This window comes from Salmo salar, chromosome ssa24 (assembly GCF_905237065.1).
Source record: "Salmo salar chromosome ssa24, Ssal_v3.1, whole genome shotgun sequence".
Classification (NCBI taxonomy): Eukaryota; Metazoa; Chordata; class Actinopteri; order Salmoniformes; family Salmonidae; genus Salmo; species Salmo salar.
In genome coordinates, this window is record NC_059465.1 from 44,445,056 (window position 1) to 44,466,157 (window position 21,102).

Consider the following 21,102-nt stretch of genomic DNA (forward strand, 5'->3'; position numbering starts at 1 on the left):
GGGTACTGTGATGTCATTCTGGGGTACTGTGATGTCATTCTGGGGTACTGTGATGTCATTCTGGGGTATTGTGATGTCATTCTGGGGTACTGTGATGTCATTCTGGGGTACTGTGTGTAGATTGATGAGGACATTTTTTTATTTCATCCATTTTAGAATGAGGCTGTAACGTAACAAAATGTGGAAAAAGTCAAAGGGTCTGAATACTTTCCGAATGCGCCGTATGGCCAAGCTACTAAGTCAGCACTGGCTTTGTTTGTGAAAATGTGTTAAATGTATTGACATTGGAAATATTTGGAGGACTGTACCTTTCCCAGAAGGCTGTGGGAGTACGAAGCCAGGGAGGAGGAAGGGAGCTCCAGTGGTTAGACCGGCCGGTTTGAGCTCTGTCACGCCATAGGTGGTTAGACATGTGACCAGACTGACCAGGTCCTTCAGAGCATCACTGCTGTCCTCCTCTTTGGTCTGCTCCAATCTGGGGGGGGAGACATTTTAGTATAGTGAGTTATGTGATTCATGTTGCTGTCTAAATCATCTCTCGTATTTATCTCTACTAGAATATCATGTTCCTGTCTGAATCATTTCTTGTATTTATCTCAACTCACACATTATTGCTTCCAGCCTCGCATTTAGTTTGGTACAGCGGGGGTTAATATAAGCATTTAGTGTGGTACAGCGAGGGTTAATATAAGCATTTAGTGTGGTACAGTGGGGGTTAATATAAGCCTAGCATTTAGTGTGGTACAGCGGGGGTTAATATAAGCATTTAGTGTGGTACAGTGGGGGTTAATATAAGCATTTAGTTTGGTACAGTGAGGATTAATATAAGCATTTAGTGTGGTACAGCGGGGGTTAATATAAGCATTTAGTGTGGTACAGTGGGGGTTAATATAAGCATTTAGTTTGGTACAGTGAGGATTAATATAAGCATTTTAGTGTGGTACAGCGGGGGTTAATATAAGCATTTTAGTGTGGTACAGCGGGGGTTAATATAAGCATTTAGTGTGGTACAGTGGGGGTTAATATAAGCATTTAGTGTGGTACAGTGGGGGTTAATATAAGCATTTAGTGTGGTACAGTGGGGGTTAATATAAGCATTTAGTTTGGTACAGCGAGGATTAATATAAGCATTTAGTGTGGTACAGCGAGGGTTAATTTAAGCATTTAGTTTGGTACAGCGAGGATTAATATAAGCATTTAGTTTGGTACAGTGGGGGGTTAATATAAGCATTTAGTGTGGTACAGTGGGGGTTAATATAAGCATTTAGTGTGGTACAGTGGGGGTTAATATAAGCATTTAGTGTGGTACAGTGGGGGTTAATATAAGCATTTAGTTTGGTACAGTGAGGGTTAATATAAGCATTTAGTTTGGTACAGCGAGGATTAATATAAGCATTTAGTTTGGTACAGCGGGGGTTAATATAAGCATTTAGTGTGGTACAGCGAGGGTTAATATAAGCATTTAGTTTGGTACAGCGAGGATTAATATAAGCATTTAGTTTGGTACAGCGAGGATTAATATAAGCATTTAGTTTGGTACAGTGGGGGTTAATATAAGCATTTAGTGTGGTACAGTGGGGGTTAATATTAGCATTTAGTGTGGTACAGTGGGGGTTAATATAAGCATTTAGTGTGGTACAGCGGGGTTAATATAAGCCTAGCATTTAGTTTGGTACAGCGGGGATTAATATAAGCATTTAGTGTGGTACAGTGGGGATTAATATCAGCATAGCATTTAGTGTGGTACAGCGGGGGTGTTCTAAGGGGACATGTGGAATTGTTTTAAGATGGTCATATGGAATTGTTTTAAGATGGTCATACTATGGATCATTTAGTTATTTGATTTTGAATTTTAGGACCCCTTTAATTATATATATATTTTTTTAATTGCCCAGAGAAACACATTGAATAACACATGAATAAATGGCTTAAAAGATAGTCACAAAATCAAGAAACAAGGTTCTGAAGTGTCTGTCCAACATCTAGGAGATATAAGACAGCTCAGGAAATATACACACACATATATATATTTATTTACGCATATTTAACCACTTTTTTTTGTTGGTACAAAACTACCTCCATACTTCCGTTCATTTTTCACACCGGTACCGTTTACCAGGGGAAGGGGGGGGACCGGTACTGTTTACCTTCATATGAGTCCTGTGACATTTGTAGGGGGGGGTCGAAGAGCACTATCGTGTTCTCGAGAGTGTCCTCTTTCCATAGAGGGGTCATATAATACACTGCTCAAAAAAATAAAGGGAACACTTAAACAACACATTCTAGATCTGAATGAAAGAAATAATCTTATTAAATACTTTTTTCTTTACATAGTTCAATGTGCTGACAACAAAATCACACAAAAATAATCAATGGAAATCCAATTTATCAACCCATGTAGGTCTGGATTAGGAGTCACACTCAAAATTAAAGTGGAAAACCACACTACAGGCTGATCCAACTTTGATGTAATGTCCTTAAAACAAGTCAAAATGAGGCTCAGTAGTGTGTGTGGCCTCCACGTGCCTGTATGACGTCCCTACAACGCCTGGGCATGCTCCTGATGAGGTGGCGGATGGTCTCCTGAGGGATCTCCTCCCAGACCTGGACTAAAGCATCCCCCAACTCCTGGACAGTCTGTGGTGCAACGTGGCGTTGGTGGATGGAGCGAGACATGATGTCCCAGATGTGCTCAATTGGATTCAGGTCTGGGGAACGGGCGGGCCAGTCCATAGCATCAATGCCTTCCTCTTGCAGGAACTGCTGACACACTCCAGCCACATGAGGTCTAGCACTGTCTTGCATTAGGAGGAACCCAGGGCCAACCGCACCAGCATATGGTCTCACAAGGGGTCTGAGGATCTCATCTCAGTACCTAATGGCAGTCAGGCTACCTCTGGCGAGCACATGGAGGGCTGTGCGGCCCCCCAAAGAAATGCCACCCCACACCATGACTGACCCACCGCCAAACCGGTCATGCTGGAGGATGTTGCAGGCAGCAGAACGTTCTCCACGGCGTCTCCAGACTCTGTCACGTCTGTCACATGTGCTCAGTGTGAACCTGCTTTCATCTGTGAAGAGCACAGGGCGCCAGTGGCGAATTTGCCAATCTTGGTGTTCTCTGGCAAATGCCAAACGTCCTGCACGGTGTTGGGCTGTAAGCACAACCCCCACCTGTGGACGTCGGGCCCTCATACCACCCTCATGGAGTCTGTTTCTGACCGTTTGAGCAGACACATGAACATTTGTGGCCTGCTGGAGGTCATTTTGCAGGGCTCTGGCAGTGCTCCTCCTTGCACAAAGGCGGAGGTAGCGGACCTGCTGCTGGGTTGTTGCCCTCCTACGGCCTCCTCCACGTCTCCTGATGTACTGGCCTGTCTCCTGGTAGCGCCTCCATGCTCTGAACACTACGCTGACAGACACAGCAAACCTTCTTGCCACAGCTCGCATTGATGTGCCATCCTGGATGAGCTGCACTACCTGAGCCACTTGTGTGGGTTGTAGACTCCGTCTCATGCTACCACTAGAGTGAAAGCACCGCCAGCATTCAAAAGTGACCAAAACATCAGCCAGTAAGCATAGGAACTGAGAAGTGGTCTGTGGTCTCCACCTGCAGAACCACTCCTTTATTGGGGGTGTCTTGCTAATTGCCTATAATTTCCACCTGTTGTCTATTCCATTTGCACAACAGCATGTGAAATTTATTGTCAATCAGTGTTGCTTCCTAAGTGGACAGTTTGATTTCACAGAAGTGTGATTGACTTGGAGTTACATTGTGTTGTTTAAGTGTTCCCTTTATTTTTTTGAGCAGTATAGTTTTGTAGGTCAAACAGTTCAGACGCGACAGACGTTTTTTTCCGTGAGAAGACATTTTATCGCGATGTCTCATGGTCTGACAAAAACCACTCTAGCTCTGTTCCACATTTCACCTCGGACGCGGAAGTGCGACATCGGCGGATGAGGTGGATTGAGACACATCCAATGCAAAAAAAAAAACACATCTCATAGCTTAAACTTAATCTATCACTCCAGTGTTAATCTGCTAAATCGTACATTTTTTTTACATTTTAGTAATTTAACAGACGCTCTTATCCAGAGCGACTTACAGTAGTGAATGCATACATTTCATTTCATAGCTTAAACTTAATCTATCACTCCAGTGTTAATCTGCTAAATCGTAATTACTTCGCTACTATTGGCCTATTTATTGCCTTACCTCCTCACGCCATTTGCCCACACTGTATATAGACTTCCTTTTTTTTCCTACTGTATTATTGACTGTATGTTTTGTTTATTCCATGTGTAACTCTGTGTTGTTGTTTGTTTCACACTGCTTTGCTTTATCTTGGCCAGGTCGCAGTTGTAAATGAGAACTTGTTCTCAACTAGCCTACCTGGTTAAATAAAGGTTAAATCAAATAAATAATAAATAAATAAAAACGTATGGGGATTTTTGTATTACATCAGTTAGAGTGATGCACCGGTGCTGAATTTTAATATAGTGAAACATGTAACACACACAAACAATGTCCGTCCTTTTCGGCCCCCTCCAATCTGGGGGGTGATGGTTAGGAAGAGGTTAATATCAACACTAGGACTAGAGCATCACTACTGGTCTCCTTCTTTGCCTGCGAGGGGAGGGGGTAATTTTAATATAGTAAAACAAAGTCATGCTCACGTACACTCTCTGTCCCCACCCACCGAGGTGGTTAGAGCGTTGGGCCAGTAACCGAAAGGTTGCAAGATCGAATCCTCCGAGCTGACAAGGTAAAAATGTGTTGTTCCACCCCTGAACAAGGCAGTTAAGCCACTGTTCCTAGGCCGTCATTGAAAATAATAAGTTGTTCTTAACTGACTTGCCTGGTTAAATAAAAGGTTAAAAATAAAAAAATACAAAAATCTACTAACCTGAGCATGAGGTCACAGAGGAACGTGTATCCCTGACTCATCCTGAAGTCGTCCAGCAGGGTCTGAGAGACGTCGCTGGAGTCCTTCAGGAAGCAGGACAGACCAGCAAACATCTCTACGATCTCTAAAGGTGAAAGGTCATCTGACTGCTGCATGTTCTGGATACACGTGGCCAGGCACTCTTTCTCTGAGGGGGAAAGGGGTGGTTAATATCACACATGTGCAGAAAGTTTTAAGGATCGATAAAACATATTTTTTTTTTTTTTAAACACACCAACTTGTTACCATCATTTGACTGCTGGTGTGGAGGAAGCTCACTGTAAATGGCTGGAATGGAATAAATCGAACTGTATCCATGTGGAAACCAGGTGTCTGATAACGTTCATTTACAATTCCTCAGATTGTGTTTCTGTCTACCTCCTAATACCACCACACCTGAACCTCCTAACACCACCACACCTGAACCTCCTAACACCACCACACCTGATGCTCCTAATACCACCACACCTGAACCTCCTAACACCTGAACCTCCTAACACCACCACCACACCTGAACCTCCTAACACCACCACCACCCCTGAACCTCCTAATACCGCCACCACACCTGAACCTCCTAATACCGCCACCACACCTGAACCTCCTAATACCACCACCACACCTGAACCTCCTAATACCACCACCACACCTGAACCTCCTAATACCGCCACCACACCTGAACCTCCTAATACCGCCACCACACCTGAACCTCCTAATACCACCACCACACCTGAACCTCCTAATACCACCACCACACCTGAACCTCCTAATACCACCACCACACCTGAACCTCCTAATACCACCACACCTGAACCTCCTAATACCACCACCACACCTGAACCTCCTAATACCACCACCACACCTGAACCTCCTAATACCACCACCACACCTGAACCTCCTAATACCACCACCACACCTGAACCTCCTAATACCACCACACCTGAACCTCCTAATACCACCACCACACCTGAACCGAAACTCACCGTGGATGTATTTGACAACGTTGACGCTGAGACCGTGTCGTGAGATGGTGGTGAGGACCTGGCCGGCGCTCTTCCTCCAGGGCAGGTTGTGAGGGGGGCACCAGGACGTGATGGCGGAGAAGAGAAGCTGCAGGTCGTCTTTCTGAGTCAACTCCTCCGCAGGGGAGACAAAGCTACACAGCTTCACCAGGATCTAATAGGAATAATGATAGCAATAACATACTAGATGGTCACTTTACAAGTAAAGTTGTGGAGCTTGCTTTACCTCTAAAAGTATTTTTGTGGTCACGGCTTGGTTTTTGCTCTGTCAATTGTAGGACCTTATATAGACAGGTGTGTGCCTTTCCAAATCATGTCCAATCAATTGAATTTATCACACAGGTGGACTCCAATCAAGTTGTAGAAACATCTCAAGGATGATCAATGGAAACAGGATGCACCTGAGCTCAATTTCGAGTCTCATAGCAAAGGGTCTGAATACTTATGTAAATAAGGTATTTCTGTTTTGTTTTTTTAATTTGCAAACATTTCTAAAGTTAACAGTTGTATAGCTGAACATGAAGAATCAACAAAGTGTCTGCCCTGCCACAAAAGCCTGAGTGACACGGCTTATTTATTAACGTTACTAGTTCAGAGCTCTACAAAGACTAGAAATACACTATGTATACAAAAGTATGTGGACACCCCTTCAAATGAGTGGATTTGGCTAATTCAGCCACACCCGTTGCTGACAGGTGTATAAAATTGAGCACACAGCCAGCCACGCATTCTCCTTAGACAAACATTGACTTTAGAATGGCCCCGTACTGAAGAGCTCAGTGACTTTCAACTTGGCACCGTCATAGGATGCCGCCTTTCCAACAAGTCAGTTGGTCAAATTTCTGCCCTGCTAGAGCTGGCTGTGACCGGGAGACCAATGAGGCGGCGCACAATTGGCCCAGTGTTGTCCGGGTTAGGGGAGGGTTTGGGCCGGCAGGGAGATCCTTGTCCCATCGCGCACTAGCGACTCCTGTGGCGGGCCGGGCGCAGTGCATGCTGACACGGTCGTCAGGTGTACGGTGTTTCCTCCGACACATTGGTGCAGCTGGCTTCCGGGTTAAGCGAGTGTTGTGTCAAGAAGCAGTGCGGCTTGGTTGGGTTGTGTTTCAGAGGACGCACGACTCTCGACCTTAACCTCTCCCGAGTCCGTACGGGAGATGCAGCGATGAGACAAGACTGTAACTACCAATTGGATATCACGAAATTGTGGAGAAAAAAAATTTAATAAATAAATAAAACACAAAAAATAAATACATTTGCATTTTACGTGTCGTGGCCCGGATTGAAGTTCCTGTTGGGTCGGATTCGGCCCGCGGGTCGTACTCCCCCCTTGGACTAGGGGATAGGTGGTAAGGCTTGATTAACTGACCTGTACAAATACCTTCTGTAGCAAGGCCCGGCGGTCAGCTAGTGGCAGCTCAGGGGTTTGTGTGGCCCCAGGGGCCTCTGCCATGTGAGGAAGGTCAAAGAACAGATACAGACACTTCACCAGGGTGGACGGCACCGACATGGTGGTCATGCAGTCCACCGTTTTCTGGAGGGAGGAGAGAAGACAATATACACAGGTTACAAAAGCCACCTTGCAATAATTTCTCTTTTACAGGGAAAAGCAAAACCTGTGAAAGGTGAGTGTAAGGTTGGCTTAGCCTTGTGGCAGTGTGTGTGTCTGTACATATATACACACACACACACAATACCGTTCAAAAGTTTGGGGTCACTTAGAAATGTCCTTGTTTTTGAAAGAAAAGCACATTTTCTGTCCATTAAAATAACATCAAATTGATTAGAAATACAGTGTAGACATTGTTAATGTTGTAAATGACTATTGTAGCTGGAAACGGCAGATTTTTTAAAATGGAATATCTACATAGGCGTACAGAGGCCCGTTATCAGCAACCATCACTCCTGTGTTCCAATGGCACGTTGTGTTAGCTAATCCAAGTTTATCATTTTAAAAAGGCTAATTGATCATTAGAAAACCATTTAACAAATATGTTAGCACAGCTGAAAACTGTGGAGCTAATTAAAGAAGCAATAAAACTGGCCTTCTTTAGACTAGTTGAGTATCTGGAGCATCAGCATTTGTGGGTTCGGCTACAGGCTCAAAATGGCCAGAAACAAAGCACTTTCTTCAGAAAGTCGTCAGTCTATTCTTGTTCTGAGAAATGAAGGCTATTCCATGCAAGAAATTGCCAAGAAACTGAAGATCTCGTACAACTCTGTGTACTACTCCCTTCATAGAAAAGCGCAAACTGGCTCTAACCAGAATAGAAAGAGGAGTGGGAGGCCTCGATGCACAACTGAGCAAGAGGACAAGTACATTAGAGTGTCTAGTTTGAGAAACAGATGCCTCACAAGTCCTCAACTGTCAGCTTCATTAAATACTACCCGCAAAACACCAGTCTCAACGTCAACAGTGAAGAGGCGACTCCGGGATGTTGGCTTTTTAGGCAGAGTTCCTCTGTCCAGTGTCTGTGTTCTTTTGCCCATCTTAAACTTTTCTTTTTATTGGCCAGTCTGAGAAGTGGCTTTTTCTTTGCAACTCTGAACAGGAGAATAGAGGAGTCACAAGGACAGAACAGAAAAGAGCCCAGACAAGTTTTGAGTTGTCTACGGTCTGGATGGTAGAGGGGACGACTACGGTCTGGATGGTAGAGGAAGGTAGAGGGGACGACTACGGTCTGGATGGTAGAGGATGGTAGAGGGGACGACTACGGTCTGGATGGTAGAGGGGACGACTACGGTCTGGATGGTAGAGGGGACGACTACGGTCTGGATGGTAGAGGATGGTAGAGGGGACGACTACGGTCTGGATGGTAGAGGGGACGACTACGGTCTGGATGGTAGAGGGGACGACTACGGTCTGGATGGTAGAGGGGACGACTACGGTCTGGATGGTAGAGGGGACGACTACGGTCTGGATGGTAGAGGATGGTAGAGGAGACGACTACGGTCTGGATGGTAGAGGATGGTAGAGTGGACGACTACGGTCTGGATGGTAGAGGGGATGACTACGGTCTGGATGGTAGAGGGGACGACTACGGTCTGGATGGTAGAGGGGACGACTACGGTCTGGGGACGACTACGGTCTGGATGGTAGAGGGGACGACTACGGTCTGGATGGTAGAGGGGATGTCTACGGTCTGGATGGTAGAGGGGACGACTACGGTCTGGATGGTAGAGGGGACGACTACGGTCTGGATGGTAGAGGGGACGACTACGGTCTGGATGGTAGAGGGGACGACTACGGTCTGGGGACGACTACGGTCTGGATGGTAGAGGGGACGACTACGGTCTGGATGGTAGAGGGGACGACTACGGTCTGGATGGTAGAGGATGGTAGAGGAGACGACTACGGTCTGGATGGTAGAGGATGGTAGAGGGGACGACTACGGTCTGGATGGTAGAGGGGACGTCTACGGTCTGGATGGTAGAGGATGGTAGAGGGGACGACTACGGTCTGGATGGTAGAGGATGGTAGAGGAGACGACTACGGTCTGGATTGTAGAGGATGGTAGAGGGGACGACTACGGTCTGGATGGTAGAGGATGATAGAGAACGGTAGAGGGGACGACTACGGTCTGGATGGTAGAGGGGACGACTACGGTCTGGATGGTAGAGGGGACGACTACGGTCTGGATGGTAGAGGGGACGACTACGGTCTGGGGACGTCTACGGTCTGGATGGTAGAGGGGACGACTACGGTCTGGATGGTGGAGGTTGGTAGAGGGGATGACTACGGTCTGGATGGTAGAGGATGGTAGAGGGGATGACTACGGTCTGGATGGTAGAGGTTGGTAGAGGATGGTAGAGGGGACGACTACGGTCTGGATGGTAGAGGGGACGACTACGGTCTGGATGGTAGAGGATGGTAGAGGGGACGACTACGGTCTGGATGGTAGAGGATGGTAGAGGGGACGACTACGGTCTGGATGGTAGAGGATGGTAGAGGGGACGACTACGGTCTGGATGGTAGAGGGGACGACTACGGTCTGGATGGTAGAGGGGACGACTACGGTCTGGATGGTAGAGGATGGTAGAGGGGACGACTACGGTCTGGATGGTAGAGGATGGTAGAGGGGACGACTACGGTCTGGATGGTAGAGGGGACGACTACGGTCTGGATGGTAGAGGAAGGTAGAGGGGACGACTACGGTCTGGATGGTAGAGGATGGTAGAGGGGACGACTACGGTCTGGATGGTAGAGGGGACGACTACGGTCTGGATGGTAGAGGATGGTAGAGGGGACGACTACGGTCTGGATGGTAGAGGGGACGACTACGGTCTGGATGGTAGAGGGGACGACTACGGTCTGGATGGTAGAGGGGACGACTACGGTCTGGATGGTAGAGGATGGTAGAGGGGACGACTACGGTCTGGATGGTAGAGGATGGTAGAGGGGACGACTACGGTCTGGATGGTAGAGGATGGTAGAGGGGACGACTACGGTCTGGATGGTAGAGGATGGTAGAGGGGACGACTACGGTCTGGATGGTAGAGGATGGTAGAGGGGACGACTATGGTCTGGATGGTAGAGGGGACGACTACGGTCTGGATGGTAGAGGATGGTAGAGGGGACGACTACGGTCTGAAGAGAAGAGAGAAGAGAAAGAGGGATAAGAGAGAAAGAGGAGAGAAATAGAAGAGAGAGAAAGAAAGAAGAGAAGAGAAAGAAGAGAGAGCGCTCTTGGAATGTGGAGCATGACAGTCATTCTTTATGAGGGGGAAATAGAGGGAGGGAGAAAAAGAGAGCGAGAGAGAGAATGAGAGAGTGCTCTGTTGTTGCTATGAAGTCAGGTGGAAGGGAGGGTGTCAAGAGGCCCTTTGTTTTTGCTGTCTGAGACCCCTGAGCAGTGTGTGTTGTCTGAGACCCCTGAGCAGTGTGTGTTGTCTGAGACTCCAGAGCTTGGAATATTAATCCAGATACAGACAGACAGACACAGAAAGACAGAGAAAGACACAGAAAGACAGAGAAAGACACAGAAAGACAGAGAAAGACACAGATACAGATAAAGAAGAAGAAGAAATAGACGGTTTTGGCGCTTTACTTTACAGTCCTGCATTCAGCAGGTACAATAATCACACGTTATCTACCAATTACTTAAATCTACTATTTGAGGGACAATCAAGACTACATTCTGTGTGTAGCCTGCATAGTCCTTAAACTCCACAAATGTTGTTTTACTGTATGAAAGCCCTCAAACGAAATATGTTTTATTTTGATGCCGTTTCAGTCTAGGCGTTGTTTTGTACAGGGCAGAACGGTCAACAATTTGAGTGAAGACCATCATTGAAAGTTCCACACGTCCTAGGCTACAGGACGTTCTCCGGGTCCTAGGCTACAGGACGTTCTCCGGGTCCTAGGCTACAGGACGTTCTCCGGGTCCTAGGCTACAGGACGTTCTCCGGGTCCTAGGCTACAGGACGTTCTCCGGGTCCTAGGCTACAGGATGTTCTATAGGTCCTAGGCTACAGGTCGTTCTACAGGATGTTCTATAGGTCCTAGGCTACAGGATGTTCTACAGGTCCTAGGATACAGGATGTTCGATAGGTCCTAGGCTACAGGATGTTCTACAGGTCCTAGGATACAGGATGTTCTATAGGTCCTAGGCTACAGGATGTTCTACAGGTCCTAGGCTACAGGTCGTTGCATGCATCATGTTATGGGTATGCTTGTATTCGCTAAGGTCTGGGGCATTTTTCAGGATAAACAGATAAAAGTAATGGAGTTAAGCGCAGGTAAAATCCTGGTTCAGAGGAAAACCTGGTTCAGTCTGCTTTCCACCAGACACTGGGAGATTAATTTACCTTTCAGCAGGACAATAACCTAAAACACAAGGCCAAATATACACTGGAGTTGCTTACCAAGAAGACAGTGGCAGAGTTACAGTTTTGACTTAAATCTACTTTAAAATGTATGGCAAGACATACAAATGGTTGTCTAGCAATGATCAACAACCAACTTGACACAGCTTGAAGAACTTCGAAAAGACAAATGGACAAATGTTGCACAATCCAGGTGTGTAAAGCTCTGAGAGAATTACCCAGAAAGACTCACAGCTGTTATCGCCGCCAAAGGTGCTTCTACAAAGTATTGACTCAGAAGGGTTGAATACTTATGCAAATGAGATATTTCTGTTTTTCATTTTGTATAAAATTTGACTAAATTTCTAAAACCATGTTTTCACTTTGTCATTACGGGTATTGTGTGTAGATGGATTAAACAGGTAAAATTCTCACCCATTTTGAATTCAGGCTGTAACACAACAAAATGAGGAATAAGTGAAAGGGGTATGAATACTTTCTGAAGGCACTGTGCGTGATAATACATAATAAATTGGTATTTCCAAGAACAAATGTCTTGAATGAATGTACGCGTCAATCATCTAGCTGTCAATCTGTAAAGCTTTCTCTTTCAATGTCGAAGAGACCGGGAAGCAAACGTGATAACGCTAAAACAGTTTTCAAACACTTTCAGAATAAAAAGCGGGGAAAAAATAAAAATCCATGTTTCTGATAAGAAATCACATCCATCATTGACGCATATTTTAATTGATTGAAAATACTGACAGCTGTAATGGAAAAGGATCAATCACACCTACATTTGCTCGAGATACTGAAATAAATTAATCTTACCATATTGCCCCACTCGTTTTATGCGAGACAAAAATAACATTTGATGTATCATTGTAGTGAAAGAAATAGTTAATTCTGCAGGAGATAATTTCATATTAGTTTACATGTGAGATGTTATAGGCTTGTCAGTGTCCAGATTTCAGTTAGTATTCCATTTAACCCATCTCAAGTTCAAAAAGGTATCATTTCTGCTCTCTCATTTGTTTGCAAAGTAAACATGTTATAATGCAATATTTTTGTGTCTCACAATATCACAATCTTTCACAAACAAGTCATTCTCAAAGTACAAATAGTAATACACTTTATTTGTTCTGTAGATACAGGTTAGTTTACATAGCACAATTAAATAGTAGCTATACAGTAATGTCAGTGTCGTAGAAAACAAGGAGTATTTGTACACAGGCGCAATAGAGGAAACAGCGGTGTAGACCTATCAAGATGGCACCGGCAGACATGGCAGCTCTGCTTCTAGCTCCTAAGCTACTTTCCAGTATTTCGTTTATTTGTGTGTGTCATTTCTTACATTAATTTACCCAGAACGTTTTCTGTGTTATTACATACAGCCGGAAATAACTCTTGAAAATCAGAGCGGCGGTAACTTACTAGCACTACTACCAGACATTTGTCTTTCCCTGAATTGAATCCTTTGTTCGTACCCCCCAGGACAACTGAACTTATACCAGAGGATGCTCCAAGACGCCGCCGGCTGAGAAGAGGTATCGGAGTGGACTTCTAGTCCGACTCAGGAGGCGTGCACACCATCCACCGATTCCGAATATTTTACTCGCTAATGTTCAGACCCTGGACAAAAAAGTAAACGAGTTCAGGGTGAGGATCTCCTTCCAGAGAGACATCAGGGATTGTAACATACTCTGTTTCACGGATACATAGCTCTCTCCGGATATACTATCCCCTCCATACAGCCAGCTGGGTTCTCAGTACATTGGGCAGACAGGAATAAAGAACTCTCCGGAAGAAGAAAGGTGGTGGTGTATGTTTCATGATTAACTACTCCTGGTGTGATTGTGATAACATACAGAAACTCAACTCTTTCCTATAGACAGAAACTCAAAACAGGAAGTACCCGTGCTAAGGTCTATTCAACAGTGGTCTGACCAATTAGAATCCATGATTTAAGATTGGTTTGATCACACGGACTGGGATATGTTCCAGGTAGCCTTTGAGAATAACATTGACATATACACGGACACGGTGACTGAGTTCATCAGGAAGTGTATAGGGGATGTTGTTCCCATTGTGACTATTAAATCCTACCCAAACCAAAAACCGTCGATAGATGGCAGCTTTCGCGCAAAACTGAAAGCGCGAACAACCGCATTTAACCACGGCAAGGTGACTGGGAATATGGTTGAAAACAAACAGTGTAATTATTCCCTCTAAGGCAATCAAACAGGCAAAACGTCAGCACAGAGACAAAGTGGAGTCGCAATTCAACGGCTCACACACAAGGTGTATGTGGCAGGGTCTACAGACAATCATGGATTACAAAGGGAAAACTAGCCACGTAGCGGACATCACTGTCGATCTCCGAGACAAGCTAAACACATCTTACTTTGAGGATAATACAGTGCCACCGATGCGGTCCGCTCCCAAGGACTGTGGGCTCTCATTCTCCGTGGCCGATGTGAGTAAGACATTTAAGCGTGTTAATCCTCGCAAGGCTGCCGGCCCAGGCGGTATCCCTAGCCGCGTCCTCAGAGCAATGTGCAGACCAGCTGGCTGGAGTGTTTACAGACATATTCAATCTCTCCCTTTTCCAGTCAGTCTGTTGTCCCCACATGCTTCAAGATGGCCACCATTGTTCCTGTTTCCAAGAAAGCTAAGGTAACTGAACCTAAATGACTATCACCCTGTAACACTCACTTCTGTCTTCATGAAGTGCTTTGAGAGGCTAGTTAAGGATCATATCACCTCTACCTTACCTGACACCCTAGACCCACTCCAATTTGCTTACCGCACCAATAGGTCCACTGACGATGCATTCGCCATCGCACTGCACACCGCCCTATCCCATCTGGACAAGAGGAATACCTATGTAAGAAGGCTGTTCATTGACTACAGCTCAGCATTCAACACCATAGTACCCTCCAAGCTCATGTTTAAGCTCGGGGCCCTGGGTCTGAACCATGCCCTGCGCAACTGGGTCCTGGACTTCCTGACGTGGTGGTCGAAGGTAGGAAACAACACCTCCACTTCGCCGATCGTCAACACAGGGGCGCCACAAGGGTGCGTGCTCAGCCCCCTCCTGTACTCCCTGTTCACCCATGACTGCGGGGCCACGCACGCCTCCAACTCAATCATCAAGTCTGCAGACGACACAACAGTAATAGGCCTGATTACCAACAATGGTGAGACAGCCTACAGGGAGGAGGTGAGGGCCCTGGCAGAGTGGTGTCAGGAAAATAACCTCTCCCTCAACGTCAACAAAACAAAGGAGATGATCATGGACTTCAGGAAACAGCAGAGGGAGCAGCCCCCTATCCACATCAACGGGACCGCAGTGGAGAAGGTGGAAAGGTTCAAGTTCCTCGGCGTACACATCACTGACAATCTGAAATGGTCCACCAACAGAAACAGTGTGGTGATGAAGGACATCAACCCCCGAAGCCACCGCATGTTCACCCCGCTATTAACCAGAAGGCGAGGTCAGTACAGGTGCATCAAAGCTGGGACCGAGAGACTGAAATCACAGCTTCTATCTCAAGTTCATCAGACTGTTAAATAGCCATCACTAGCCAGCTTCCACCCGATTACGTAACCCTGCACCTTAGAGGCTGTTTCCCCATATACACAGACATGGGAAGAAAATCTGCAGCGTTGAAGGTCCCCAAAAACACAGTGGCCTTCACCATTCTTAAATGGAAGAAGTTTGGAACCACCAAGACTCTTTCCTAGACCTGGCCAAACTGAGCAATCGGGGGAGAAGGGCCTTGGTCAGGGAGGTGACCAAGAACCCGATGGTCACTCTGAAAGAGCTTCAGAGTTCCTCTGTGGAGATGGGAGAACTTTCCAGAAGGACAACCATCTCCGCAGCACTCCACCAATCAGGCCTTTATGGTAGAGTGGCCAGTAGGAAGCCACTCCTCGGTAAAAGGCACATGACAGCCTTCTTGGAGTTTGCCAAAAAAAGCACCTAAAGGACTCTCTGACCATGAGAAACAAGATTCTCTGGTCTGATGATTTGATTTGGATCTCTTTTAGTCCCCATTTGGACTAATCTTCCAAGAGTCCTTAAATATTAAAATACAATTTATATACGAACACATTTTCACATATAACACACTATTACAAACATACATAATACACTAACATAATGAACCAATAAATAATCAATCTAAAAAATATTGATTCTTCATCTACTGTAATCCCACAACATTTCTGTGTATTATATTTAAATCATTTTAAAATAATGTTTAAATGTATATATTGAAAGGTTTCTGGTTTGCTCAGTTAATTTATTCCATTTCTTTATTGCTCTAAATCGAAATGTTCTTTTGCCCATTTCTCTTTTCTGTCTGAATAACGCATAGAAGCCCTTAACTGTATTCCATGCCTTTTTAGAATCATTTTTACAAACAATAAAAGCATTGTTGAAAAATAACTTTTTTTTCCTTCGATTCAATTTAACTGCATAATTACGCAATGTTCTATAATTCTGTTCATCAATTTCTAATTTTGACTTGGCTGCTAAGACTTTTGACATATTTCTTTGAGAAAAAGCCTCACCTAGTTCATCATCAATCCATGGAGATGGGCGAGCCCCAACAGTTCTCTTTCTTATAGGGGCATGATGGTCCATTACCTCAGTGAGCAAATCAATAAAGCATTCTGTAGCGTGATTTAAATCATTCTCTAGATAAATCCGCTCCCAGGGTACAGCAGCCAAATCATTTAGAAATAGCTCATGATTAAATGTTTAAAAATTTCTCTTGACCACAATCCTAGGGGGTTTCTTTGGAACCTTGGTGTTCATGGTTATGGTTACAATATTATGGTCTGTCCAGCCCACTGGCATTGATCTGGCTTTTAAGCATTGCGATGGTATATTACAGAAAATCAGATCAATGCATGTGTCTGAACGATGACCCAACTTAATTGATGATCTAGTAGTATCATTAACCATTTGTTTCAAGCCACAGTTCATAGCATATCTCATCAATTTTGTTCTAGTCGAATTATTGTGATCCTTCCGATTCATATTAAAATCACTCAAGATAAATACATCCCTGTTGCTATCTGTGGCCTGGTCAAACCCAGTACATAAGTCACCCAAATAGGACACCTTAGAGCTAGGAGGTCTATACACACATCCCACCAATATGGCTGCCTGGTGAGGCAGATGTACCTGAGCCCATAGTGCTTCTACTTGACATACATTAAGGTCATCCCTCCTCTTAAAAGGTATCTGATTCTGAATGTACAGTGCTACACCCCCACCATTCCTATTCCTGTCCCTTCTCAGTAGACTATATCCATGAATGTTAATTTGCCCACCAGCCACGGTCCCGTGTGGCTCAGTTGGTAGAGCATGGTGTTTGCAACGCCAGGGTTGTGGGTTCGATTCCCACAGGGGGACCAGTACGGAGAAAATGAAATTGTATGAATTGTATGCATTCACTACTGTAAGTCACTCTGGATAAGAGCGTCTGCTAAATGATTAAAATGTAAAATGTACAGATGCATCTAAATGCGTTTTGGTCAAAGCCAAAATATGAATATTATTTATCTTGACCAAGTTAAAAACCTCATGTATTTTGTTAGGAAGGCTACATACATTAACCTGAGCTATATGCAGCCCTTTCCTTATCAACTGAAGATCAATAGAACATGAACATAGCATAGAACATGTATTCGTTATAGTTGAAGTTGTCATGATACACTACAACACACAAACTCAAACGTGAACATTAAATTAAAATATCCAGGGAGTTACTCTAGAGTCCCGATACAATTGCCCGCTGATATAAAGTTTATCCATCACCATGGAGACTCGTTGATTCAGGCAACGTTTTTCCTTCATGATGGGATATAGTTTTTTTTCTCCTTTCATTGATCTCAGTGGGGAAGTGATCATTCATTCCAAAATCAGTGTTTCTGAGTTCTCTGTCCATGTTCTTCGTCATTTCCTTTTGCTTAAATCTGTCAAAACATGCAATAACAGCCCGTGGCCTATTTCCAGAGGTCTTACCTATTCTATGGACTCTGGAGAAAGTGACATTACGCACAACAATCAGTGGGCAGTTTTAGTTGAGTTGACATAAAGTACTGTGACTGTGTCCTCACAGCCTCTGCTGTTGTCATTCTCCGGTATCCCTGAACATATTAGATTGTCCCGCATTGATCGACACCGTACATCAAGCAATGTTTCTTTAAGTTGTTTGTTCTCCCTTTGCACCACCTCCACCTTGCCTTGAATAGAGTCTACAGTACCTTTCAGCTCCGTGTTCTCTTTCCTTAGATCATCAATCTGACGTTGGCTGTATTCTAGACCGGCACATAATGCATTGATGTCCTCTCGTAATATATCCAAGATATCATGTTTGGCAAGCCTTTCATTTATGGATTTTAACAAGTCAACATCCATATCAGTAAACCTCTCCCCACTCGCCACACGCGCCCTCTTACTAGGGGATGGTTTGGGTCCATCGTTGATACCAATTGTCCAACCTGATTTTGGTTTGTTTTGTTGATTGGGTTGGTTGTCCTTAACAATGCTTTGAGTCCTCCGAAGCCAGCGACATGTTTCTAAGAGTTCGTAAGTATCTCTCGTCAATGAATCGTTCAAGCTCTTCAATGGATTCTGAATCATCCAGCGTGTTTACAGGCAGAGTTAAACACACAAACAAACTGTTCAGCCGCGTGTGCCGGGCTAAGTCATCTGAGATATTCTAGAAGCCAAGATTCTAGAGGCCAAGATGAAACCAAGATTGAACTATTTGGCCTGAATGCCAAGCGTCACGTCTGGAGGAAACCTGGCACCATCCCTACGGTGAAGCATGGTGGTGGCAGCATCATGCTACGCGGATGTTTTTCAGCGGCAGGGAATGGGAAACTAGTCAGGATTGAGATGAACGGAGCAAAGTACAGAGAGATCCTTGATGAAAACCTGCTCCAGAGCGCTCAGGACCTCAGACTGGGGTGAAGGTTTACCTTCCAACAGGACAATGACCCTAAGCACACAGCCAAGACAACGCAGAAGTGGCTTCAGGACAAGTCTCTGAATGTCCTTGAGTGGCCCAGCCAGAGCCCGGACTTGAACCCGATCAAACATCTCTGGAGAGACCTGAAAATAGCTATTTTCAATACATCTGCTAAAATAAAAAAATAAATGTTTTTGCTTTGTCATTATGGGGTATAGTGTGTAGATTGATGAGGGGGGGAAAAAAACTATTTAATCCATTTTAGAATAAGGCTGTAATGTAACAAAATGTGGAAAATGTCGAGGGGTCTGAATACTTTCCGAATGCACTCTATATACTGTATTTTAGTAAATAACACTCAGACATTTCTCATCCTAATATTTATATTTCTTAATTCCATTCTTTTACTTTTAAAATGTGTGTATTGTTATGAATTGTTAGATATTACTGCACTGATGGAGCTAGAAACACAAGCATTTCATTACACCCACAATAACATCTGCTAAAAATGTGTATGTGACCAATACAATTTGATTTGATTTGATGTGCGAAGAGTCATCTTGTGACAAGAACATGAAGATAAGACACTTTATTGTCCATAACGGAAATTTGTCTTCTGCTTTTCCCAACACCCTGCAGTGCAGCACCTCTGGCTGGAGAGCAATTGTGTGTGTGTGGGGGGGGGGTTAAGTGTCTTGCTCAAGGGCACAACGGCAGGAGATGGTACCTGGGAGAGTTCCAGCTGCCAGTTCAGTTCCATACCCATTTATGTGTCGCCCTGGGATTGTAATAACCTGTTTCCTGGTCTGCCTCTCCTACCTCCTGTTTCCTGGTCTGCCTCTCCTACCTCCTGTTTCCTGGTCTGCCTCTACTACCTCCTGTTTCCTGGTCTGCCTCTCCTACCTCCTGTTTCCTGGTCTGCCTCTACTACCTCCTGTTTCCTGGTCTGCCTCTCCTACCTCCTGTTTCCTGGTCTGCCTCTCCTACCTCCTGTTTCCTGGTCTGCCTCTACTACCTCCTGTTTCCTGGTCTGCCTCTCCTACCTCCTGTTTCCTGGTCTGCCTCTCCTACCTCCTGATCCTGGTCTGCCTCTCCTACCTCCTGTTTCCTGGTCTGCCTCTCCTACCTCCTGTTTCCTGGTCTGCCTCTCCTACCTCCTGTTTCCTGGTCTGCCTCTCCTACCTCCTGTTTCCTGGTCTGCCTCTCCTACCTCCTGTTTCCTGGTCTGCCTCTCCTACCTCCTGTTTCCTGGTCTGCCTCTCCTACCTCCTGTTTCCTGGTCTGCCTCTACTACCTCCTGTTTCCTGGTCTGCCTCTCCTACCTCCTGTTTCCTGGTCTGCCTCTACTACCTCCTGTTTCCTGGTCTGCCTCTACTACCTCCTGTTTCCTGGTCTGCCTCTACTACCTCCTGTTTCCTGGTCTGCCTCTACTACCTCCTGTTTCCTGGTCTGCCTCTACTACCTCCTGTTTCCTGGTCTGCCTCTACTACCTCCTGTTTCCTGGTCTGCCTCTCCTACCTCCTGTTTCCTGGTCTGCCTCTCCTACCTCCTGATCCTGGTCTTAGGGACCTAAAGGGGTGCACATTTAGTTTTTTTTGCCATAGCACTACACATCTGATTCAAATCATCAAAGCTTGATGCGGTGACCATTTAAATCACTGTGTAGTGTTAGCACAAAAATACGAATGTGCACCCCTTTAGGTCCCCGGGACCAGGAAACAGGAGGTAGGAGAGGCAGACCAGCAGCTGGAAGTTTGCTGGTTTTAGCCCCGGGCCAGGCAACCCAAAAATGGGAATGGAAGTGAACTGGCAGCTGCAAGGCTGCTGGTCATTGATCCCATGTACAATCTCCTCCCATGTAAACTCTCCACAATTGCTCTCCTGCACTGCTGCTATCCCGGTGTTGGGAACGGGAGAACCTATGGAAAGTTGTATTAAATTATTCAATTCCTCTTTGGAATCATCAATTGTCCATCTAGAGAGGGTTAGACAGCCCCGACAACAGCCCCCGACAACAGCCCCCGACAACAGCCCCCGACAACACAAGCTTGCTCCCCATGTAGTCCCCACCAGGAAAAATGTCTGCCATGGAGAATTATTGTCTGTAAAAAAGGACAACACATTGTTGATTATAACCCACAGACCCTCTGAGATGAACAGGAGATGTTAGCCTAGGCTGACGAGGCTAATGAACAGGAGATGTTAGCCTAGGCTGACGAGGCTAATGAACAGGAGATGTTAGCCTAGGCTGACGAGGCTAATGAACAGGAGATGTTAGCCTAGGCTGACGAGGCTAATGAACAGGAGATGTTAGCCTAGGCTAACGAGGCTAATGAACAG

At 45.3% G+C, this 21,102-nt stretch overlaps 1 protein-coding gene across 8 annotated transcripts in view; it reads right to left on the minus strand.

The window, feature by feature from the left end:
• LOC106585952 (WD repeat and FYVE domain-containing protein 3) overlaps window positions 1-21,102 on the minus strand; it is a 268,301-nt gene that overhangs the window by 168,013 nt on the left and 79,186 nt on the right. For 7 of the 8 annotated variants that reach the window (XM_045706795.1, XM_045706796.1, XM_045706790.1 and 4 more), the window contains exons 5-8: window positions 7,335-7,499; window positions 5,927-6,119; window positions 4,908-5,094; window positions 309-475 (exon numbers count right to left, since the gene is read on the minus strand). In XM_045706795.1, coding sequence (XP_045562751.1) covers window positions 309-475; window positions 4,908-5,094; window positions 5,927-6,119; window positions 7,335-7,499 — 712 coding nt within the window. The remainder of the gene's footprint in view (window positions 1-308; window positions 476-4,907; window positions 5,095-5,926; window positions 6,120-7,334; window positions 7,500-21,102) is intronic. The other variant, XM_045706794.1, reaches the window with a different exon arrangement.